The 25,000-nt window shown below is 47.6% G+C and overlaps 2 protein-coding genes across 2 annotated transcripts in view; both read left to right on the top strand.

Annotated features, from left to right (window-relative positions):
- LOC142069119 (butyrophilin subfamily 2 member A1-like) overlaps positions 1-25,000 on the top strand; it is a 206,338-nt gene that overhangs the window by 110,552 nt on the left and 70,786 nt on the right. The window lies entirely within an intron of this gene.
- On the top strand, positions 11,655-24,650 carry LOC142069120 (butyrophilin subfamily 1 member A1-like). Its single transcript, XM_075119500.1, has 5 exons — positions 11,655-11,989; positions 13,585-13,932; positions 14,574-14,855; positions 15,799-15,993; positions 24,040-24,650. The coding sequence occupies exons 1-5, from the start codon at positions 11,890-11,892 to the stop codon at positions 24,555-24,557; spliced, it is 1,443 nt and encodes a 480-aa protein (XP_074975601.1). The 5' UTR covers positions 11,655-11,889; the 3' UTR covers positions 24,558-24,650.

Here is a 25,000-nt window from a genome sequence, read left to right as displayed (position 1 = left end):
AAGGCTCAGAAACAAAACACGAAAAGAACCCCAAACATATTTGGTTTTAAATCATAATTCTTTGAGGCATGATGTACCATATGATTTCTTGGGGTTATCACTACTGTATATCTATGTTTAGTTAAAATTACAGTAGAAATTTGCCTCTGAGAGAGATTTCATACAAGAGTGTGTTATTAGGTTGACCCGAGTGGATGGCTGATGTTGAAGGCCCTGCGCACTGTTCTAGTTGAGAGCAGAATTTGATGATGAGTCTGGTATCTTTCATACAATCTAGTGTATTTACTAAGTATGTAGGAAGTTCTGTTTCCATTATCTAAGGAGGCACCAAACCATCCCACCCATCCAAAAAAAACCTCAGAAATCTTCCTTTGCTCACTGCTCCAAACTCTATCAGTCAACTTGTGACTGGGTGCGCGTGTGGACACACACAAAACACAAAAATTCCAGAGTGGCCTCGGGTCTTCTCTTTGCTATTGTGACTTGCTCTCATGTGTAACCGTTAACCTGGACAAAGGGAAGCTGCTACATTCATCCGTTTAAGGGGCTTTAAACCAACAATAGGCCAGTGCCCTTAGTGAACATGGGCGAAGTAAGTCAGTCGTGAACCAGGTAGCACAAGGACATACCTCTACACAGTCTTACCCAAAGTGATGGTGAACTAAGAACAATGAGAGTAATAAAATAAATAATTAAAAGGGGTGAAACTGCATTTACCGGGGATTAGATAAAAGGGAGAGCAACACAAGCCATCAAACACTGCTCAGGGGATTCTGTGCCCCTGCGTAGGCACAGAATTCATGTGCCATCCAGAATTTTCTTTTTCTCTGCAGAAAATACATTCTGTCAGAGACGTGCTGCAGTTACACCTTTCACCCACCAGGGGCCACTGGGGGGGGCAAGGGGGCAATTGCCTAGGGGCCCAGGAGATTTCAAAGGGCCTGGGGACCCTGGCTACCACCACTGCGGTGGTCCTGGTAGCGGTGGCCGGGAGCCCCAGGCCGTTTGAAATCACCCAGGTGTGCTGCAGGGCTCCTACGCGCACAGGCTGGATGGGTGCAGTGGCAGATTAGGGGGAGGAGAAGCTCCAGACCCCAGCAGGAGCTGCGCTGGGCAGGGTGGGGATAAAGGAGAAACCCCGGACCTAAATTCCCTCTCAGCTACGCCCCTTCCCTGACCCCCACCAAGCCTAGCCCGGACCTGCTCTGGCTGGGGGACAGATGCCCCCGGCTGAGCCACTGGAGATGCTGTGACCATGGAGAGGCACCTCTCAAGTGGCCCCAAGCTGCTTCGGTGAGAGAGGGCTGAGGGTAGTACCCGGGGCAGCCAGCACCCCAAACCCTTCATCACCAGCCTGACCCCTAACCCCACATGCACAGCCAGAGCCCTCACCTGCCCCGCACTCGAACCCTATGCCCCAGCCCTGAGCCCCCCTGAGACCGCTTGGCCCCAGCCCTACCACACACCTCCATATTGGTGCACATAACAAAAGTCATTCCGCACATGGACATAAAAAATTACAGGGAACACTGCCACGGACCCCGGCAGAAGCCGTGCAGGGTGGGTGGGAGAAGCCCTGGACCCTGGGAGAAGACGTGGGGCTGAAGCCCCCAGTTCAGGACCCCCAGATGCCCTAGCGGCAGAAGCTGCAGGGCTAAAGCCCTGACCCCCCTCTATGCGGAGCTGGCCTGAGTCCCTCTCTCTCCCGTGCCCCCTGCAGGGAGCTGGCTCTCACTCTCAGACTGTGGAGTAATTCAGCCCAAATCTACTCACCTTGGTATCGCCATTTCCCCCATCACCACACAGCCATGAATGGATTCAGCCTAGGAGGCAGGGTCAGCATTGGCAGGTGGGATCTAGGGCACCCAGAGGTGAAGTGAATTGCAGCCTTGGGAAACAACGGAGAGGGGCTGCCGCCGAATTGCCACCGGGGCTGCTGCCGAATTGCCACCCCTTCAGCAGGGCCACCCCAGCCACCAGCTTGCTTTGCTGCGCCTGGTTCATGGCAGGGAGGTTGTTGGTTGGGGGGGGCGGGGCGTTGTGGTTTGAGGGGGGGATAGCAGTACCTGCAGCAGAGCAGCATCGATTTAACCTGCCCTTGCCCTGCTGGCCTGGCAGTTGCAGTGCACCGGGGCGGGGGGGCTGTTGTGGGGCAGCTGGGGTCGGGGGGACACACAGGCTGTGTGGGGGAGGGGCAGGCGGAGGCTGCAGCAGGGTTTGCGCGAGTTGGGGGGTTGGCACAGCTGGGCTGGGGGTGGCTCGACTGGGCTGGTGGGGGGAGGGGAGTGGCACCCACTGCCCTGTGCTAATTATTGGTCAGTCTTTGGTTATCTGGGGTGCACCAGCCTGGGAGGGGGTGTCTGCTGGGGATCTGCTCTGGGTGTGTACTGGCTGCACCTCGGGTCGGCTCCCCTGCTTTTCTTTTCTGTTTCTTTTTTTAAAAAAATATTAAAAGTTCTGCTCGGTGTGTTGGCCTGTCTTTCTCTTAGTGTTGGTTGGTGGGTCCTGGTGAGCACACTGGACTGGTGGTATCGTGGGGGGGGGGAGGGGGTAAGAGGGGCAAAGGGGACACTGGCTGTGTGGGTTTCTGGCGGGGCACAGAGAGGTGTTGCTTCAGGGGGTCCCCAGAGTGTATGGGGGGAGGGATTTGAATGCAGAATGAGTAGGGGGTGCTGGTATATACAGTGTGTGGGGGTGTATGGTGGAGGCCTTAGCATGGACAGTGTGTGTGTGTGGGGGGGGTGTTGCATGGGGCCCAGAGTGGGGTGGAGGCGTGGGGGTCTGGCTCTGGCATTGTGGGGGCCCTGGCTGGGGCAGTTGGGGGGCCAGGCTTTTGTTTTTTGTTTTTATTTGGATTTTTTTCACCATCAGTGCTGGTACAGCACCCCCACCCCCAGCCTGCCCCTACCTTCCTGACCTCAGGAAAGTGAAAGTAACCTTGTCCCACTGCCCAGAGGGAGCCATGGCTGCGGAGAGCCCCGTGGAAAGTCTCCAGGAGGAAGCGACATGTCCCGTCTGTCTGGAGTATTTCACAGACCCTGTCACTCTGGAGTGTGGGCACAATTTCTGCCGCGCCTGCATCGCCCAGTGCTGGGAGGGACCCGACTCAGCCGCCTCCTGCCCTCAGTGCAGAGAAACTGCAACAGAGAAACCTCAGGCCCAACAGGCAGCTGGCAAATGTAGAAATAGCCAAAGGGGCTGACTTTTCAGGCAGCGAAAGGAGCAGGAGGGGGCAGGGTGTGTGGGGAACACCAGGAGGCTCTGAAACTGTTCTGTGAAGAGGATCAAACCCCCATCTGTGTGGTGTGCGACAGATCCCAAGTGCACAGAGCTCACATGGTGGTTCCTACAGAGGAAGCTGCCCAGGAGTACAAGGTAGGGAGTTGCTGTCAAATTTAATGGTAATAACTTTGGTTACAAGGTTCATTTCACCGGAAGTTGCCTGTTGCAAGTGTATCTGCATCATTCAGCTCTCCAAAGCCTTCATTGAATGGGAGATACTACTGAAAAATAGATGATCTGGGAGAGTGGCAAGAAGGGCAAAAAATAGTCTTTCAAGATACCTGACATGGGAGACTTTTATCTAAGAAGTGGAATCCTTATTAAAACCAGCTTCCCCTGGTGAAATAAGGGAACTTTTTTATCATAGGTGCCAACCGCGTGGGTCCTGCTGTCAGGCCCTGCTGATCAGTGCCTCTCCATGCCTCCCGCCTGTCAAGCTCAGCTGTGGGGGCTATTGAGGGGAGAGGAGGAGGAGTAAGCATTGGCACCCTCCGGGGATGGGGCAGAATGGGGTGAGTAGAATTGGGGTGGGGCCTTGGGAAAAGGGGTGGAGTCGGGGTGGGGCCTGGGCAGAGCCAGGTGTCAAGTCCCCTCCCCCCAGCACATTGGAAAATTGCTTTTTACAGAACAGAAGCGGTTAAATGATCAGTGAGGCTTGAATCACAAGAGCTGCAGGCCGGTCTATGTGAGAATGCTGCCTTCAGGCTGGAGATGGGGAAGTTACAAGCTGTTGATCTTGTTACTGATTTGTATCATAGAACTTATTATTAGTTTTATTTGGATCACAGCAGTCCCCACAGCCCCCAAATGAGATCTGGGCCCTGCATAAAACACAATGAGGGACAATGCCCACCTTGAACAGGTTGCAGACGAAGTAGACAAGAGGTGGGGAAGGGAAACTGAGGCACAGAGAGGGCAGTGACTTGTCCAAGGTCATGCAGTAGGTCAGTGGCAGAATTGGGAATACAACCAAGATATCCGAAGGTCCAGTCCAGTGCCCAAACTGCTAGACCAGCCTGCCACCCCACAACAGCACTGAGCAGTGATGAAGTGCGGCCATTAGGAAGGAAAGACTCTTTGACAAACATCCCAGGCCCAGCAGGGAGATGAGGTTTCTCATTGGGATGAAGGGGTTAAACGCAGATGCCGGCATAGGAGGTGACTGTGCTAAATAATGCACAAACCTCCTCCGCCCCCCCTCCCCCAGCACCTTGAATCCACACACAAAAGGGCTCCAGACAGCTCAGGGGTCCATGTCATTTACCACTGGGATTACACTGGATTGCAGCAAAACTAACTCCTGGGCTGTGCTGACCTGGGTCAGTCTGACCTGTTCTGCGGTGTACATGGGCAAGGACCAACCACAGCGGTTCCATGAGTCCCACAGTGCAGCATCTTCAAATCTCTCAGGATCCACTGCTTCGGTGATCTTTCTAGGGACTGGGACTGTAGATACCTACCCGGAAGGCATTGCTGCTGAGAGTGTTCAGGACAGCACTAGGGCAAAGCCCAACCATTCTAACAACAAATCAGCCTGTCTAATGGGGCTTGGCCCTAATGCTTCTTAGACCACGTCTGTCCAACCAGTGCAATCCCCAGGGCTTCAGGGCAGGAATTCAATGGGGACTTGGCTCCTGAGAAAATCCCAGCCCATATTTTGAGACTGATGTTTTCAATCTGGAATACCAGGATTTCAGGGCACATTGCCCCTCAATCAATTGCTTATAACATTTTCAACGAGCGGGTGAATTAAATTATATATTTTAGTTTTCTTTTTTTAATACCCCATGGAACCCCTCAGTCCCCACTCCCACAGCAGCAGGATTTGTAACATGACCTCCCCGGTCCCCCACCATTATTTCTGAGGCCAATCCCTGTTGGGGGACTTGACACACTGTTCCATCAGGTACACAAATGCTTACAAGCCAGATTAGAGGTCAGAGCTCCAAGGTTCTGTGCCTGGCTCTGTTGTGCAGTGGTGCTAACCAGATCATATCTATTTTATGCATTCAACCCAAAGGCAGTAGGAATGAGTGGCTAGCACCTGGGTTTTCCATATTGGAGAGCTGGGTTCTTTTCCCAGTTCCACCTGAAGTGACCTTGTGCAGCCTCTCAAATACTTTGTAATCAGGGGGAGAAAGTGTCTGATACTTCTCTGCTATCTCGGGCAGGGGATCTCGTGTTGTATTTGTGACACGAGTTGTGATGTGCATGGAAATATAAAGAACAAAAAAGAGAGGTGACATTTGAAGTCAAGGCTTCTAATGCTGACTTTGCTGCATGTTTGCTGGCAGAAGAGTCACACGTGTGTCTGTGAATAGCTGTCTCCTTTTGAAGCACGACAGCAAAAGCAATGGAAATCAGGGAAAATAGTGAATTTTCCACTAATCCAGTAATTTGGGAGCTCTGCTGGCCACATGATGCTGATCTTCCTTCTTGCCAGTTGGGAACTTGTAATTCAAAGGCAATTACAGTGTGCAAAATACATTGCCTATGTGACTCTGACAGACCAGCTCAGAGCAGAGCAATAGTTCACTTGTGTCCGAATATCAAAGAAGGGTTAAGTGTATCAATGTGTATTCAGGCCAATTCACTGGTGCAGACAGAGATCAAACCAGAGATGTTAAGTGTATTGTTTTTACTTGTCTAAATCTTGTTGTTTATTATTACATTACCTTTCCATTCTGTAGGCCTTGGTAATTAGATTAACACACACTTCAGTTTAGGGTTGTGTTAAGATGAGAAGATGTCTGATGTGGAAACTTCATGAAAACTAATAAAGGCTGTTTGTTGTTATCTTACATGTAGATTGCATATACCCCTGTAATTACATTTCCATTGTATATTTCTTTGCAACTAAATAACCCATTAAATGTAGATGAAACCTTGTGGGATACAAATAAAGAAGCGGCCACCTTCCCTGCCAGGGGTGAACCCTGCAGAGCTGTGACCTAGACTTTGAAAACCGCTGATTTAAATCATGTCTCTTCAGATCCCCACCACACCACTTCAGCTCTGGGAATAATTGTTGGGCTGTGTGTGGGCCAGCTGCTGGAGGGAACATGACACAGGCTGTGCTAATGGCTTAGACCAGTGTTTGCCAGTCATCAGCAGAACATTTGCGATCAGGGCTCTGGTCTCCTGTTGCTGGCTCTGGTGTGGTGTAACCGTTAGCAACAGGTGAACCAATGAACAGATACTTGACACTTTCAGCCAAGGCCGTGGGGCTGAGGAGCTAAGACCTGGGATTCCATTTGGAGACCCTGATTCTGTTCCCCGCTTTGACTTCAGTGACCTTGTGCGACCTCTGTTCACTTATTAGCAAAATGGGCTGCAAAGGTGTCCAATCCTAGGTTGCCTTCTAGGTCTGTGAATAGGAGGTCATGGTCAGTCATAAGGGCTGGGAGGTGCCTGCAAACACAAACAACACTCCAAGAAAAGGAGGACTTGTGGCACCTTAGAGACTAACCAATTTATTTAACCAATAGTCTCTAAGGTGCCACAAATACTCCTTTTCTTTTTGCGAATACAGACTAACACGGCTGTTCCTCTGAAACCACACTCAGTAGAAGTGGGATGATTTGTACTCATGGCCTCTAGCTTGTTTCACTTTCCCCCAACCCTTGTTTTGTGTGTGTGTGTCCTTGTTGGAGAGTATTCCCACTCTCCCAGCCCGCTGTTACACTAAACAGTCTGGGAACTGTCTCATTGGCACAGTCAGCTGCAAGTGACATGGGATGAGGGATTCATCTCTCCAACTTCCACCTCAGCCCCTGGAGGCCACTTCTGTTGGCCAAAAATAACTGCATGTCACATGTATCTGATTGAAGACTGCAATTCTCAGGCAATACGTTCACCAGCAACAAAAACCCAGCAGCAGTGGGATCCTCCCCCTGAGCCCATGCACCAGAGCTGACAGCATCTGGATGCCATGAAGCAGCAAGGCTGGTTAGAAGCAAGTTTACAACCATGTAACCAGTTTGCCTTACACAGGGGTAACAATGTATCTCATCACAATGTGAGTCAGGATCTGTAACAACATTGTATCTGGTTGCTCAGGAAGTAAAAAGCTGCTTCCCCAGGATGCCTCTGCCCAGCACGCCTTTCCCATCGCAGCTGCAGCTCCCGTTCTGGCTCCAGAAGGCCACTCCCCAGATTCCCTCTTGATCCTGATCTCAGATCCACTCTGCCACAGAAGAGTTCTGGCTGCAGGGCCCAGCCACATGAAACAGCAGCAGTATGAAGGCGAGTGACTGATGGCTACAGATCTCCAGCCATGCATTCCCCAGCAAAACAAGGAGCAATGACAGCCTTCCCCTTAAGGAAAATAATTTCAGCTCACACCATCCAGCTGCAAGAACATACAAATTCCACAGTGTAGTGCATTAAATAGTGCAACACTGTATCCAACTTTACAGCAGCCCCGGTAACAAGCCACATCTCTGGCAAGCTCTCCTTTCTCACCTCAGCTGGATTTCCATTTCTGGCTGGTGCATGTCCTCTCCACACTGGGCAATAAACTTACACTGGGGTGCAAGGCTGGGGAGCTGGGGGATATTGGCTGGTGCCTTTCTCTGTGTGATGTGTGAGTGGCTCTGGGAGCATTCAGGCAATCCAGCTGGGTGTGGGGTTCCACCTACTGTTGAGCTGAGTGACGACAGCTCCCAATGGGGTTTACTGCTTCAAAGCATTGTGAGAGACAGCCCAGGCTGGAGACGTAAGGGGCCACAGTGGTACCCCGGATCCAGTTTGCACGCGGGGGATCCTGTCACAAGGGGAGCACTATGTCTGCTGACCAGTCAGGACTTAGAACTAACAACTTACGCAGTTTGGTCCCTGTTTGATTTGTAGCTGAGAACAGAGAGAGGTTTGGCTTTAACCTTCGACCTTACAGCAATAAAGACACTCCCTTCACCATAAACTCCAGTGTAGCGTACAAGGGCTGTTTATTACAGAAGTAATTAAAAGGGGAGTTTTCATTTGGCGCAGCAGATGAAAAATATAATGGTTATTATGATTGTATTAAACAGGGCCGGATTAGCTTTTTGTGGGCCCGGCGCCAAACATATTTGTGGGGCCCCCTGGGGAATGAAGGGGCCAGGGGCAAGAGCACAGCAGACAGGGTGCATTTGATTTAAATCATGATTTAAATCACTAGTCAGGAAGTCTCGATTTAATCATGGTTTTCTATATAAATGTGCATTCTTGTTTGTTGTTACAACCTTAATACATATTCTTCACAACTCAGAGATAGATGTAGGCTTCATTTTTAGAAGGTACACACTATACATTTTTAAACAGTGATTTATTTTGAAAACTTTTCGGATTAGTTTTACAGCTATATTAGAAAATGAATGATTGGTTATTTCATTTACCAAAGGTAATTGAAGCAGATATTTATTGTCATTGGGAGGTGAACGATCTCCAATTCAACAGGTTAATCATTAATAATTGGAGGATTTTCTTGCCAGGCTGTATTAGGAGGAGAACACCACCAGACAGACATTTAAATTGTTTTATTTAACGAAAACAACGTTAAGTATTCTGGATTTTTTTCTTCAACAGCAAACATATAATATTTTAACAAAAAAGCATATGTCCCTCACTTCTCACATTTATCTCCAGACTTCTTCTCCTTGTCCAGATCTATTCTGCCCCCAACAGTCTTCTAGTCATTGAACTTTTTGAAACTTTGCACTTTTAGAGAGAGGTACAAAGGGATTGACTCCATGTACACAAATTTGCAAAGGGACAATAGAGGTGAGGTCAGTTATTTCTCACCTTTACATATTATTTATTTATTTTAAAACATTTTTGCTGTTAACAAGCATGTTACCTCTGGAGACCCAAATCCGCAGTTTGAGAACTGAAAAATTAAGCATCTCTGATGGTGTCTTCTAGACTGAGCACTGAGTCCCATTGGGTAGATGGAAAGATGAACCTAAATAATCTATAGAGAAGCCTGTGGAACCCCATAAGATTGGGTCCCTAATCCATCAACTATTAGAACTCATTTACAAAACTTTTCTCAAACATTACATGAATATATTGTCTCATACTATAGAAATATAATGTATCATCCCTATTCTATGATAGGTTATAGCTCAAAGATATCTCATCTTTAGATAGGTTTTTTTCTCAAAAAGCATTTTCTCAAAAAAATCCAATTTAAATGAAAAAATCCAATTTTTTAATTTTTTTTAAAAATCATTGATTGTTATCTACCCTGACAGCGAGACACAGTGGGGTTGGAAGGATTGGTCCCCAGCTGGAGGGAGGCAGGGGCCAGGGGCAAGAGCACAGGGAGGCATGTGTGTGGGGGGAAGGATTGGTCCCCAGCTGGAGGGAGGCAGGGGCCAGGGGCAAGAGCACAGGGGGGCATGTGGGGGGGGGGAAGGATTGGTCCCCAGCTGGAGGAAGGCAGGGGCCAGGGGCAAGAGCACAGGGAGGCATGTGTGTGGGGGGAAGGATTGGTCCCCAGCTGGAAGGAGGCAGGGGCCAGGGGCAAGAGCACAGGGAGGCATGTGGGGGGGGGGGGAAGGATTGGTCCCCAGCTGGAGGGAGGCAGGGGCCAGGGGCAAGAGCACAGGGGGGCATGTGGGGGGGGGGAGGATTGGTCCCCAGCTGGAGCGAGGCAGGGACCAGGGGCAAGAGCCCAGGGGGGCATGTGGGGGGTGGAAGAATTGGTCCCCAGCTGGAGGGAGGCAGTGGCCAGGGGCAAGAGCACAGAGGGGCATGGGGGGGGGAGAGGATTGGTCCCCAGCTGGAGCGAGGCAGGGACCAGGGGCAAGAGCCCAGGGGGGCATGTGGGGGGGGAAAGATTGGTCCACAGCTGGAGGGAGGCAGGGGCCAGGGGCAAGAGCACAGGGGGGCATGTGGGGGTGGGGGAGAGGATTGGTCCCCAGCTGGAGCGAGGCAGGGACCAGGGGCAAGACGAGCACAGTGGGGCACGGGGGGAGGATTAGTCCCTGCTGACTGGAGCAAGGCAGGGGCTGGGGGCAAAAGCACAGCGGGGGGGGGGGGGAGCTAGGGTTGGTCCCTGGAGCGAGGGAGGTGCCAGGAGTAAACTGCAGGCGCAGCAGGGCTGGGGAGGGGTAAACAGGATCCCCCCCCCCCCGCCCACTTTCTCCCTGGTCCTAGCGCTCCTCTCCGGCCCCCCACAGGCTGCTTGCCAGTGACGGGCGGGGGGGGGGGGGGGGTGAGAGGAGCCCTCAGCCGCCAGCGCAGAGCAGGAGCGAGTGGGCGGGGTGGGGGGCGGAGGAGAAGCCCCGGGGCCGGTCCTAGGGGAAGGGGCTGGAGAGCGGAGCCGGCGCCGCGGCCGCTGGGCTGCAGCAGAAGTGGAGCGACCGGGGGGCCCCTGATGCGTGTGAACCCAGCGCCGTCAGAAATCCGGTCCCGCATGTAGCGGGTCTCGCGGAGCAGGGAGCCGAGTCTCTGCGAAATTCTCACGGGGCTTCCGCCAAACTGGGGCCCTTGGGTAGATCTGAGTCAAGACGGGACCCCTGGGTGGACTTCTCCGGGAGAGGATCCTTCACCCCAAAGGGCAATGTGGGGGTGAAGGGACGGACCCCCCCCCGCGTGCCCCTCCCTTTCCTACTTTCGCTTTCTAGCGCGGTGGAGGCATCGAGAGAGACACATCTCGCTTCAGTGTCTTGACAAAAAAGAGACACCGTTTTGGCAGACATTTGGAAGCAAAGCCTGGGATCCAGCTCCTTGTCTCTGTCATTTCTCCTCACTTAATTTGGCCTCACTGAAATCATCACTAAAAAGAACAGGAGGACTTGTGGCACCTTAGAGACTAACCAATTTATTGGAGCATGAGCTTTCCTGAGCTACAGCTCACTTCATCGGATGCATACCGTGGAAACTGCAGCAGACTTTATATACACACAGAGATCATGAAACAATACCTCCTCCCACCCCACTCTCCTGCTGGTAATAGCTTATCTAAAGTGATCACTCTCCTTACAATGTGTATGTTAATCAAGTTGGGCCATTTCCAGCACAAATCCAGGTTTTCTCATACACATTGTAAGGAGAGTGATCACTTTAGATAAGCTATTACCAGCAGGAGAGTGGGGTGGGAGGAGGTATTGTTTCATGATCTCTGTGTGTATATAAAGTCTGCTGCAGTTTCCACGGTATGCATCCGATGAAGTGAGCTGTAGCTCAGGAAAGCTCATGCTCAAATAAATTGGTTAGACTCTAAGGTGCCACAAGTCCTCCTTTTCTTTTTGCGAATACAGACTAACACGGCTGCTTCTCTGAAACCTGACAAACACACAGTTTCTCATTCCTTAAAACTTTTTTCTCCATTGACGGAATTACTACCAACCTCTACACCGATCTGACTTTTTTAATGTGGATTTTGTAGGGATGGGACAAATTCAGACTCATAAAGGAAACACATATTCCGTTTATTTAAATGGCTGTTCTAACTACATAATATGAAAAAGTTCACTTAATAATGCATTTATTCCTTTCTTATTTCATGTGTCCTCTTTAATGTTTGACTTTAATGATTTCCTGTTAGTCTCAGTGTTATGTTCACTAAGATGAGTTTTCTTTCCTCCTTCTTCCCGTTGTCTAAATCAAGTTACAGTGCAGATGAAGGTTCTCTCATCCTGCCACAGCTCCCGAGCCAGCTCCCTTCTCCCTGGGTTTATCATTTGCTTCCTTACCTGTTCTGTTCACAGGATGGGATCAGGTAGGAATCCGCCCCGTGGCTGCTGTTTCTTAGAGAATTTATTTAGGCTCCTGAAGTGTCTGAACAACATGCTCCACTCAAAGTCAATGTAACTACTCCCAGTGTGTAAATGTAACCACGCAGCAAGATCAGCACCTTCATTATCCATTGTTTGCTCTCATTCTGTTGCTGCTGCGGGGTTATTTTATTTGCTCCTGGGATAGGGCTCAGGTCTGTTTCTTCACACGAGTCTCTTGAAAAGGTTGTCAAGGATGCCCAGAGCATTGACTGGACACTTGTTGAAGAGTTTAACAATAACAAGAATAATTCATAAAGTACATAAATTATCTTAGAGGATCTGAGATATACCAGAGATCGGAGCCATAGTTAGAGCCCACATGTGCACAAAAATGTAATAAGAACTAGAATATTTGAGAGAGGCTGGGGACAGGTATTAATACCTGATGGTGTGGGCCCCTGGTGAGGGCCCTACATGACAATTGCACCGCCTCCTCTCTCCACTGTGGAATATCAGAGCTAGTTTTGATTCCACTAGGAGTCTATTTTGGGGAGGGAGCTCAGTGGTTTGAGCATTGGGCTGCTAAACCCAGGGTTGTGAGTTTAATCCATGAGGTGGCCATTTAGGGATCTGGGGCAAAAATTGGGGATTGGTCCCCCTTTGAGCAGGGGGTTGGACTAGATGACCTCCTGAGGTCCCTTCCAACCCTGATATTCTATGTCATGTGACTTTTTTTATTGGGCCTGTTAGTTAATACATATATGTTAGGTGTAGTATACACCACCTTATTATTAGGTATTATATGCACAGTAATTCTCTCTTTACATATGGTGCTGGGAAATTAACGGAATGTATTATGCTCTTCTAACAATTCTGTTCACCCACATCAAATATCCCACCAAACTTTGCTAAAGTTAAGTTAGTGTTCACAATAGAACATTGGAAGCCTATCAAAGCCAAGAGACATGAATGGCATGTCCTAGCAGCGGCTGGGATGTACGTCTGCTCCCACCTGGTTTGGAATGTTCTGTCCCAAACAGCAATAAGGAACGTACAGAACAAGATTAAGAAGTGGGGGGTTGGATGGGGTGATGGATAAAGTGCTTTTTCACTTGCTAACACCCCTGGTATAAATATAAGTGGTTTTGGTGGTGTATTTTTGAAGCACAATTTCTGTGTAAGGTGAGCACACTGCAAGGTAAGGATTGCTTTCCAGAAGGAGGATATGTATGTCTCCTTTTCACAGTGTACTGATTTGTCCTTAGGCAATACATTTGGCAAAGTTTGGTTAATTGGTCTCTTGATCATATGAAGTATTGAACCACAATAGTACAACAATTGCCTAGAGCAACAGGCCTAGATCTCAGGAGCACCTTGGTGGAAGAACACCAGATATGGCCCACCAACCCTCCCCTTGTTCCTGGTGAGGACCAGCAAATCTCATGCCAATGTCAGTAAGCGTGTCAATTTGAGAGCACTTAGAAAAAGGGGCTACTTCAATAGCTTGTCTCAACTATACGCCGAGCACGTCCATTCCCAGTTCTCTGCCTCACCAAGTTCGTTGTTGTTGTTATTGCTGTCCCGGTGCATTTTCCAGCAAAATTCACAGTGATTGGACCCCCTGACCCTGTCGCTGCCATCCTGGGTCAGGAAGCTGTGTTACCCTGTCACCTGTCCCCCCGGATGAGCGCTGCAAACATGGAGGTGAGATGGTTCCGACCTGAATTTGTATCCTTTGTGCACCTGTACCGTGATGGGAAGGATCAGTATGAAGGGCAGATGCCAGAGTATGAGGGAAGGACAGAGCTTTTGAAAGCCGGACTCACAGATGGAAATGTTCCCTTGAGGATTCTCAATATCAGACCCTCTGATGAAGGACAATACCACTGCTTTGTTCAAGATGGTACTTTTTATGAAGAAACCGTATTGGAACTGCGGGTAGCAGGTCAGTAACTTGTGTCAGTTTTAACTGTGTGTGGTCTGCAGGCTTTGTTCTTTCCTATCACAACAGCTGTGACTCCTTGCTTGTGAAATATTTTGCAATAACACAGTGTATCTAACTTTCAGCAAACAGCCACTTTCATACTTGGGAAAATATGCTGAAAACTTTCCCAACGTGTTATTAAACACATTTTCAGGATGGGCAAGGCACTTTCTTGCCCAGTCTTGATTGACTCCCAAAGGGGTCTTTAATTAAGAGGGAAAGGCCTTCTGGACACATAAAGCCTTCCAATTGCTCTGCAGTCGTTTCTAGGGTGTGTGGCTAAGGTGGGGCTGCCAGACTTTTATGGCCTTCTTATGGTTTGGTTGTTATGTAGGGGTGTAGTTAAAATCAAATGCAGCCTTATTTGCTGAGACTCTATAGTGGTGACGGTGGTGATGGGGAGCTACATATTAACCACTCTTAGACAAGACTGAGTATTCATTTATCCCTTCATTTATCCAGTATTCATTTATCCCTTCTCCTGACTACCCCCGTGAACAAGTGCTTTCTAGTGTGAGTAAGGGATCCACAAACTGTCCCTCATCCCTTCTGCTTTATAAATTAATTCATGGAATTGACACCTTTATGTGTTTTCCCCTTAGGTCTGGGCTCTGCTCCTCTCATCTCTGTGGAGGGTCACCAGGATGGAGGGATCCGGGTGGTTTGTCGATCAGCTGGCTGGTACCCAGAGCCTGAGGTGCTGTGGAAAGATTTCAATGGGCAGCGTTTACCATCACTCTCTGAAACAAAATCCCGTGGCGATAACAACCTGTTTGAAACAGAAACTGTTCTCATTGTAACAGAACATTCAAACCAAAACTTGTCCTGTTGCATCAGGAACACCGTTCTCAATCAAGACAAGGAATCAGCCGTTTATATAGCAGGTCAGTCACCATCCAAACCCCACACTGAACTCACCACCACCAGAAACCAAACAAAACGTAGGAAAAAAAGAACGGAAACATCTGTGGTGGATATTTCAGAATCCACGTACAAACACAGAAAATAGGAGACTGGTATATTTACGGGATCACAGTTTAGGTAATTTGATTCCCTTAGTTGTGAGTATTCAGAAAATCAAAGTTTGGGATTTCATGTAAATTTAATGTGAAGTCTGACTTTCCTGATACTAGCCTGCACGCATGTATGCACACACACAAAAATCTTCCAGCATTTTTTAGAAGAAATTTTCACTCAATCCACTGACACAATATGATCCTGCAACCTTAACTTCACCTCAGTGATTTTTTTGAATGTGGTAAGTTTTGTCATGTGGCTTCTTTGTGATCTTGTTGCTGCACCAACTCATTGTTCATTGCTTGTTGTGGGAAACGTCACCTATGTCATGTGATGTTGTTTCTAATGACATTCAGTTGGACTTGTGCTTCTTACATCACTTTGGTCAAGATCCACAAATGGACTCATTTTACCCTCGTGTAGTGGTGCGGTGGTCGTCCCTCCCACTCTGGATTGGAGGGAAGCCACACCGCCTCACTATACCACTGGGATTGCTGCCTAGTCTCAGGGGAAATTAGCAAACTGATGTTAGCATCCCAACCGGTGTAATGGGGCTGAACCCCAAATAGTCCAGGGGTTCCGGCCCTTAGGCAGGAACAGGGCCTCCCTGGAGTGTGTATGCTCTGGCCCTTAGGAAGGGGCCAGAGGAAACCCAGCGGTCTACACATTTTTGTGTAGTGTACACATGGCCATTCTTTCACTCTTGTCTTGCACAAATCCTGCTGGGCACCATTTATGTATTTGTATGAAATAAAAACATCTGACTGTAATCAGCCAAATTAAGACAAGTTCTGGTGTTTTGTTTCTCAGATCTCTTTTTCCCCAGGGTGAATCCCTTGACGGCGACTTTGAGTGTGATCCTGGTGGTTTTGTTTGCTTTCATTGGCCTCACTGTTTATCTCTTTAAAATGAAAGGTAAATATCAGAGGAAGAAAAATACTGTAAATAAAGATTTTGTTCTAAGAAATAAATTAGAGCAATTTAGGAATTTAATATTAAAAGAAGGTGTGATCTGCTGACCTTGTCCTGTATAAAGAAGAAGAATGCATGTGAATTTATTGATAGAGGGTGGTGGGGAGGGCTGTGGGGGGGAGAGCGGAAGAGGACTGTGTGTGTAGGGGGTGGGGAGTAGAATAGGAGAGAGGAGAGTCTTGGGCAATAGAACTGAGTCAGAGAATCGGATCATAGCAGATACATCTGTGTTCTGCTTGGTCCTTCATCTCCCTCTGCTGCTAGTTCTCAGGAGATTACCACTGTCTGTCTCTGGTCCCACTTGAGAGAAGGTTCTGCAAAGCCTAGCCTCTCATATTTGTCCTTCAAATCTCTTTTCTGCTAATAAAGTGTAGTGCACCCGGACATTACAGTGAGAGGCCCTGTAGAAATGCCCTTGTGGTAAATCAGTAAAGAAACACATTTCTTCCTCAGTGAGGAAATTAAAAAATCATACCCACTGTCACATAACTCAGGCACAGCTGTCCTTAACCTGCTGAACTTCATCCATAAAGAATATCTGCCTGATTTCCAAATCAATCAGACTTCCTTCCTAATGAATTGTGTACCTATAGGAAGTCGTCTTCAAACACTTTTAATGAAGCAAGGAGATGATATTAATTTACATTTATTTCTGTACTTTTCAGCGAAAGTACTAATCTAATCGCCTTCTATGATGAGATTACTGGTTCTGTGGATGAAGGGAAAGCAGTGGATGTATTGTTTCTTGACTTTAGCAAAGCTTTTGACACGGTCTCCCACAGTATTCTTGTCAGCAAGTTAAGGAAGTATGGGCTGGATGAATGCACTACAAGGTGGGTAGAAAGCTGGCTAGATTGTCGGGCTCAACGGGTAGTGATCAATGGCTCCATATCTAGTTGGCAGCCGGTATCAAGTGGAGTGCCCCAAGGGTCGGTCCTGGGGCCGGTTTTGTTCAATATCTTCATAAATGATCTGGAGGATGGTGTGGATTGCACTCTCAGCAAATTTGCGGATGATACTAAACTGGGAGGAGTGGTAGATACGCTGGAGGGGAGGGATAGGATACAGAAGGACCTAGACAAATTGGAGGATTGGGCCAAAAGAAATCTGATGAGGTTCAATAAGGATAAGTGCAGGGTCCTGCACTTAGGACGGAAGAACCCAATGCACAGCTACAGACTAGGGACCGAATGGCTAGGCAGCAGTTCTGCGGAAAAGGACCTAGGGGTGACAGTGGACGAGAAGCTGGATATGAGTCAGCAGTGTGCCCTTGTTGCCAAGAAGGCCAATGGCATTTTGGGATGTATAAGTAGGGGCATAGCGAGCAGATCGAGGGACGTGATCGTTCCCCTCTATTCGACATTGGTGAGGCCTCATCTGGAGTACTGTGTCCAGTTTTGGGCCCCACACTTCAAGAAGGATGTGGATAAATTGGAGAGAGTCCAGCGAAGGGCAACAAAAATGATTAGGGGTCTGGAACACATGAGTTATGAGGAGAGGCTGAGGGAGCTGGCATTGTTTGGCCTGCAGAAGAGAAGAATGAGGGGGGATTTGATAGCTGCTTTCAACTACCTGAAAGGGGGTTCCAAAGAGGATAGCTCTAGACTGTTCTCAATGGTAGCAGATGACAGAACGAGGAGTAATGGTCTCAAGCTGCAGTGGGGGAGGTTTAGATTGGATATTAGGAAAAACTTTTTCACTATGAGGGTGGTGAAACACTGGAATGCGTTACCTAGGGAGGTGGTAGAATCTCCTTCCTTAGAGGTTTTTAAGGTCAGGCTTGACAAAGCCCTGGCTGGGATGATTTAACTGGGAATTGGTCCTGCTTTGAGCAGGGGGTTGGACTAGATGACCTTCTGGGGTCCCTTCCAACCCTTATATTCTATGATTCTATGATTCTATGATTCTATGAAACTTACTGAAGAAGTTGGTAAGTTTCAATTTCCCTTTTTTCCACAAATACAGACTTTGACCAAGTTACACAATTGCATATACGCTTGTTGGTTTCTCGGATTTATTTTTATTTCTGTGTGTTTGTTGGGTGGGGGAGGGTTAGAATGTGTAACAGGTTGGACCATTTCAGGGCCTGTTTGGATGTTTCCAAAGACCCTTTCCCCTTAAAAGTCCTTTGAATTAGGGGGTTAGGTCAGCATAGCTACGTGTACGAGGAGTGTAAGTTTTCAATGCAAACCAGCCTCAGTCTCAAGCGTCTTTGAGAAGAATCTATAGAGATCTGGCTTGTCAATGAAGGTGTGCTGAAATGGGAATTTTCTGCATTATTTTAATGAATTTTTTGTGCCTCAGTTTCCTCTAATGTGACATTGCTATCCATTGGGGTAAAAGGACTGTTTGCTCTCAGGGCAGGCTAGAAGACATAAGCCTGGGTGCTGCTTAGTTGTCTGGGCCTTAGACCACATATCGATGGAGCATCTGAGAAAATAATGGCAAGTCCAGTCACCAGGGAGTGTAGCATCGATCAAGTGAATTCATCAAGTAAATTCATGACAGAAGTTTAAGAACAGCTGAACCCCATGACAGTATTTATCTTCAACCGCTCCTGCTGCAGTCAGCTTGTACCCAGGGTCATGCATGCGGGGGAGGGGGGTCAAGCAGAGGCACAGGGCCCCAAATAATCATCGAGGGCACAGAGCTTCTACAACCCCAGGGCTGCAGAGGCAGGGAAGAGTGACCTGCTGCCAGGGCCAGGGCGGAGGCAAGGTAAAGCGAACTCCTGCTGGTGTGGGGGAAAGAGCAAGCTCCTGTGTGGGAGGGAAGAGTGCTCTGCCAAGGTGGGCATAGGGGAAAGAGCAAAGTCCTTCCCTGGCCAGAACAGTGAGGGGAGCGAGCTCCAGGGATGGGTACAGAATGTGCCCCTCCAAAAGGGGTCAAATTTAAATTTCTGCACACATCCCTGCTTGTACCTGGTCTGAAGGGCCCTTGTGAGTGGCAGAGGGTCACACGTTCTCTTCCTCACAGTGGTTCTGTTGCAGAAATCAGCTCCTCTGAGTTCCAGCAGCCTTTTTGCTGGTTGCGGCCCCCTTCCTGTGACAACCTCTCTCTTTTGAGATCATTTCCTCCAAGTGGAGCAGGCCCTGCAGGAATGAGGCCACTTGAGCCCAGAGGAGTTTTCGTCTTTTCCTGACTGGGATGGGGCTGTGCCCCAGGACAGGGTGTGTTAAACAAGTTTAATAAAATTTGGGGTAAGTCTAAATTAGATAAACTTTCCCTTTTGATGGGGAAGCAATAGAAACAAGGAAGTTGAGTAAAAATAATCACCCAGCCTTAACTTTGTATTGATGATAATGAGAAATAACACATAAGGCAAGAAAAGCTCATAAAAAAATGTATACATATTTCTGTTTATGTTTTAGTGAAACGAGATCTAGAAATTGGTAAGTGTCATTTTCTTCCTTCTGAGAAGAAATTTTTTGTACACAATTGGATCCCCCTATAGGAGCGTGATAGGGTCATCGGTGGGTTATGTGACCTAGTGGTTAGCACACTTAGTGCCCCCTCCCAGTGGGCAGATCTTGCAGTCCTGGCCCTCTTTGAATCAGGAGGGCAGGGAGGTGGGCAGTGGAAGGGGAGCCTGGGCCCACCCACTCTTCTGGGCTCTGAGCCAGGGCCTTAGGAGGGTCAACAATGTCTGGTCCCCAAAGTTGTCTTCCGAGTTGCCCTCCCTGGGTCACTTCCAACCAACTGCTGGTCTCCCCCGGTTCCAATCCAAAATAAGGTGAAAAGAAAAAGAAAAGGCAATGAAACCATCAGCCCTGATGGGGCTAAGTACACGGTCAGTCCTTTGTCAGGAGCCTTCAGGGCAGGTCTGTCCTCCTCCCCAGCCTCTCCCGTCTGAGCTGGGTTGCTCCCTTTCCAGCCCTCTCTCCAATTGAAGCATGCTCTGCAGGGCTGGATGTGCGGGGCTACCTGGGCCCAGTACTGTCCTTTCACCACGTGAGACGCAATGTGGTGTTTGTATACTCCCTCGCCCACCCTCCCTCTCAGACCCTGGGCTGGGGTGTCCTGGGGCCAGTTCATGTCCCCACCATCCTGTGAAAAAGAAGTCCACGCTTTTACCACCCGAAAGCTGTATGGCTGCATTGAGTGAAGCCACTGAATAATGCCTGGATTATGGCCTGTCATTGAGTGCAGCCAGTGGATTGGTGCACAGTCAGTTACTAGGTGGAAGGGCTAACCCTACAAGTAAGGGCATCAATGGCTCATTTCACCTCCAGGGCCTCCTTCTTGATGACTGATTAGGCTACCTCCTGTGGAAATAGCTTCCTGCTGGGATAGAGAACAGGGTGTTCTTCTTCTCCCAATGCCTGACATGGGTGCAGTGTCCTTAACCTGGTCTGTCAACTGGGCAGCCATGGTAGCAAAGTTTGGGATGAACCGTCAATAGTATCCTGCTAATCCCATAAACCACCGGACTTGCTACTTTGTGAAAGGGAGGGGGCAGCCCACTAAGAATTTTGTACCAAAGGTCGTATCTCCCCCTCCCCCACCCCGCCCCCCACTCCCCTGACATCCTACCCTAGGTAAGTGACTTCTTGGGTGGCCAGCTGACACTTGGTTGGGTTAGCCGTCAAACCCGCCTCTTTGAGAGCCCCAGATACCTCAGGGACATGCTCCATACGCTCCGCCCAGCTCTCCCTGCAGATGATGATATCGTCCGTGTAGGTGGCCGTGTCGGATCCCTGCAGCCGCAGCACTCTGTCCATTGGCTGCTGGAAAGTGGCAGGGGCCCCATGTCGTCCCAAGGGCATGGTTCTAAACTGCTGTACTCCATCATAGGCAGATTGTTTAATTGTTGTGGAGTTGTTTGCTTTTACATTTACCCTTTTTATTTATTTTTGCATTATTAAACCTGGTTTTTTTTTTGGTTGCTTACTTGTTTTTTATGATTATTCTCATGGGGGGAGGTAATATGAATTTATAAAATGGGGGAAATGACTAACCTGGATAAGTTTCACGCAAAAAGCTAATTTGATTAACTAGTAAGCAATAGAGTAATTGGGTTTGTTTAGTTTGGAGAAGAAAAGGCTGAGGGGGGACGGGATAACAGTTTTCAAGTACATCAAAGGTTGTTACAAGGAGGAGGGAAGTAAATTGTTGTCATTAACCTCTGAGGATAGGACAAGAAGCAGGGGCTTAAATTGCCATGAGGAAGGTTTGGGTTAGACATTAGGAAAAACTTCCTAACTGGCAGAGTAAGTAATAAATGGAATAAAGGAGGATGTGGAATCTCCATGTTTGGAGACTTTTAAGAGCAGGTTAGACAAACACCTGTCGGGGATGGTCTAGATAATATTTAGTCCTGCCACGAGTGCAGGGGATTAGACTTCCAGTCCTAGGATTCTATGATTCTAACAGAATCACAGAGTTTATGAGCAGAAGGGACGACCAGATCATCTAGTCTGACCTCCTTAAGAGGCAGCGGAATAGAAAAAATTTCTAAGCCTTATTTATCACATTGATGATAATGAGAAATAAAACATAAGAAAAGGGAAACACCTAACAAACAATTTGTGTATTTCTGCTTCATTTTTAGGCAAACGAAATATAGAAATTGGTAAGTGTCATTATCCTTCCTCTGACAAGAAATTTTTTGTATGAAATTGGATCCTCATGTGGGAGTTTGTTTAATTGTTGTGGAGTTGTTTGATTTTCAATTGAACATTTACAATTCAGTTGCAACATTTAACCTGTTTTTGTTTGTCTGCGTGTTTGTTTTTTTATTTATTATTATCTTTTGGTTGAGGGAGGTTACAGTAACGTGATAAAATGTGGGAAGGAGACACTAAATTGGAGAGATTTCACACCAAAATTTAATTTGAAAAACTGATAAACAATAGAGTCACAGAGTTTAAGACCAGAAGGAACCACTTGTCCCTCTCTTGTCTGACGTCCTGAAGAAGAGAAATAAAACCTAAGAAAAGGGAAACGCCTAACAAATGTATATATTATTTCTCTTTAATTTTTAGACCTACGAGATAAAGAAATAAGTAAGTGTCATTCTCCTTCCTCTGACAAGAAACTTTTTGTACCAGTTTGGATCCTCATGTGGAAGTTTGTTTTCAAATGGAACTTTCAAAATTGTTGCAATATGAAATCTTTTATGTTTGTTTGCTTGCTTTTTATTATTACTAGAATTATTTTGGGGGCAGACAGGGGTTTGTTTTGTAATGTAACTTTAATCAATGTGGGGAAAGACTAAACTGAATGAATTTCACAGCAAAAGCTAATATGAAAAATTGATAAGCCATAGAATCATAGAGTCACACAGTTTAAGAACAGAAGAAATGACTGGATCCTCTAATCTGACCTCCTCCAGCGGAGATTGAATAGAAAAAAATATCTCTCAGCCTTAATTTTCATATTGATGAGAAAGCGAAATAAAACATAAGAAAAGGGGAAGTCCTAACAAACAATATGTGTCTGTCGGTTTGATTTTCAGGCAAAAGAGATACAGAAATTGGTAAGTGTCATTATCCTTTCTCTGACAAGAAAATTTTCATACCAAATTGGATCCTCATGTGGGAGCTGGTTTAATTGTGGTGGGGTTGTGTGCTTTTAAATTTAACTTTTACAATTTTGTTGCAATATTAAACTTTTTTTTTGTTTGCTTACTTGCTTTTTATTATTATTCTTTTGTGGGGGGTATTGTAACTTAACAAAATGTAGGGAAAGACTAACCTGGATAAATTTCTTGCAAAAAGTTAATATGAGAAATTGATGATCAGTAGAGTCATAGAGTAACAGAGTTTAAGACCAGAAGGGACCACTGGGTCCTCTAGTCTGACATTTTGAGGATGAGTTTGATGTCTTTCAGCCTTCACAGTCATATTGGTGATAAAGAAAACTGAAAAATAAGAAAAGGGAAATGCTGAACAAAAATATGTATTTATTTCTGTTTAATTTTTAGACCTACGAGATAAAGAAATAAGTAAGTATCATTGTCCTTGCTCTGACAAGAACGTTTTTAAATGTAACTTTTAAAGTTCTTGCAATATGAAACCTTTTGTTTGTTTGCTTGTTGCTTTATTATGAATGATTTATTATTAATTATTATTATTTTCTTCTTCTTCTTCTTCTTTTGGGGGAGGATGGTGGGTTGTTTTGTAATGTAACTCTATACTATCTGGGGAAAGACTAAAGTGGATAAATTTCACACCAATGAAAAACTGAGAAGGAATTAATTATAGAGTCACAGAGTTTAAAACCAGAAAGGGCCGCTGGATCCTCTCACCTTACTGTCCTGAAGAGGAGGTTGAATAGAAACAATCTCTCAGCCTTAACATTAGTATTGATGATAAAGAGAAATAAAATATAAGTAAAGGGACACTTCTAACAAACAATATGTGTATTTCTGTTTAATTTTTAGACAAACGAGATATAGAAATTGGTAAGTGTCATTGTCCTTCCTCAGACAAGCATTTATTTATTTTTGGTATCAAATTGGATCCTCATGTGGGAGCTTGTTTCATTGTTGTAGAGTTGTTCAATTTTAAATTTAACGTTTACGCTTTTGTTGCAATATGACATCTTTTGGTTTCTCTCCTTTCTTTTTATTATTATTCTGGGAAGGGTTACTGTAATTCTGTAAAATATGGGGTAATGGTAAATTGGAGAGATTTCACACCAAAAGCTATTTTGAAAAACTGATAATAGAGTCACATAGAGTCACAGAGTTTAAGAGGTGGGCGCAGGAGGGGAAAGATCCTTTCACTCCATCACGGACCCGTCTCTGCATTGGGGAGGGAGCTTCCCTCTGGGGTTTAAAGCTGGTTCTTGCCTCCTCTGTTCCCTCCTCAATAAAAACTTCTGACACCTTCCTGGCTGTGTCTCTGCCGCTGGGAATGGAGCAGCCCCAGCAGAGGGAGCTGGCAGCTGAAGAGAAAAAGACTGAGGAAGTGCAGTGACATCCCTGCTCAGTCTTAGGAGCCCAGGACAGAGGCAGCTCCCTGGGATCCAGGCCTGTCCCAGCCAGAATAGGGCTGCTGGGGAGTGTGAGAAATGGTCCCAGCCTCCCCCAGGGCTGAGCTCTGCCCCTCACGCTCTGATTCTCTCTCTTCCTAGTGAATGTGACGCTGGATCCAGACACGGCTCAGTCCCAACTCGTCCTGCCTGAGGATGGGAAAAGTGTGAGATGGGGAGACACATGGCAGAATCTGCCCGACAACCCTGAGAGATTTGATTCTCGGGCCTGTGTGCTGGGCTGTGAGGGATTCACCGCGGAGACACATTGCTGGGAGGTGGAGGTGGGGGATGGGGAACTCTGGGCTGTGGGGGTGGCCAGAGAGTCTGTGGGGAGGAAGGGATGGATCAGCCTTAGCCCTGAGCAGGGGATCTGGGCTGTGGGGCAGTGCGGGGGGCAGTTCCGGGCTCTCACCTCCCCTGAGGCCCCTCTGCCCCTGAGCCAGGTCCCCAGCAGGATCCGGGTTTGTCTGGACTGTGACCGGTGGCAGGTGACATTTAGTGATGCTGGTGATGGGGCCCCGATCTTCACTTTCCCACCAGGCTCCATCCCTCGGGAGAGAATCCGACCCTGGTTCTGGTTGGGGGTGGGGGGATCAAGGCTCAGCTTATGTCCCTGAGACAGCGGGTGGAATATCCCACTGGGGGCCCCAAAATCAGCCTTTCTATCCTCGCATGCCCTAGTCTTTATGACCGTAGAGGACTTCTGGCTACCCAACCCTCTGGCTCCACATCTCTATGACCCCTAGAATCTCCTCCCTGCCCTCCCTGCAGCCTCAGGGACGGGAGGGGGAGGAAGAAGAGCCCCTTGGAGCTGCCAGAGGGCCCTGAGAGGCAGATGTGGGGGCTGGGCAGGAGGTAGAATGAACAATCGGGTTGGGGACAGGCAGAGGTGAGGGTGGTACAGAATTAATCAATCAGGGTTTTGGGAGAAGCTGGAAGCTCTGCAGCAGCAGGGAGCGTTTTGTACAGATCTGTGTCCTTAGATCTCATTGGGGCAGCAGGAGGAGAAGGGATAAAATCAGGGGAAAGAATGGAGCAGCCAAGGGGGATGATCTGTGGG

The sequence above is a fragment of the Caretta caretta genome, chromosome 14 (assembly GCF_965140235.1).
Source record: "Caretta caretta isolate rCarCar2 chromosome 14, rCarCar1.hap1, whole genome shotgun sequence".
Lineage (NCBI taxonomy): Eukaryota > Metazoa > Chordata > Testudines > Cheloniidae > Caretta > Caretta caretta.
The sequence above is the reverse complement of the archived record's forward strand: the minus strand, read 5'-3'. Positions and strand labels throughout refer to the sequence as shown.

Bases quoted from the DNA above. Each gene is read 5' to 3' on its own strand.
- LOC142069120 (XM_075119500.1), top strand. From the start codon at position 11,890: ATGAAGGTTCTCTCATCCTGCCACAGCTCCCGAGCCAGCTCCCTTCTC. The intron at 11,990-13,584 runs GTAGGAATCCGC...TGCATTTTCCAG, and splicing joins TGTTCACAGGATGGGATCAG to CAAAATTCACAGTGATTGGA. The intron at 14,856-15,798 runs GTCAGTCACCAT...TTTGTTTCTCAG, and splicing joins ATCAGCCGTTTATATAGCAG to ATCTCTTTTTCCCCAGGGTG.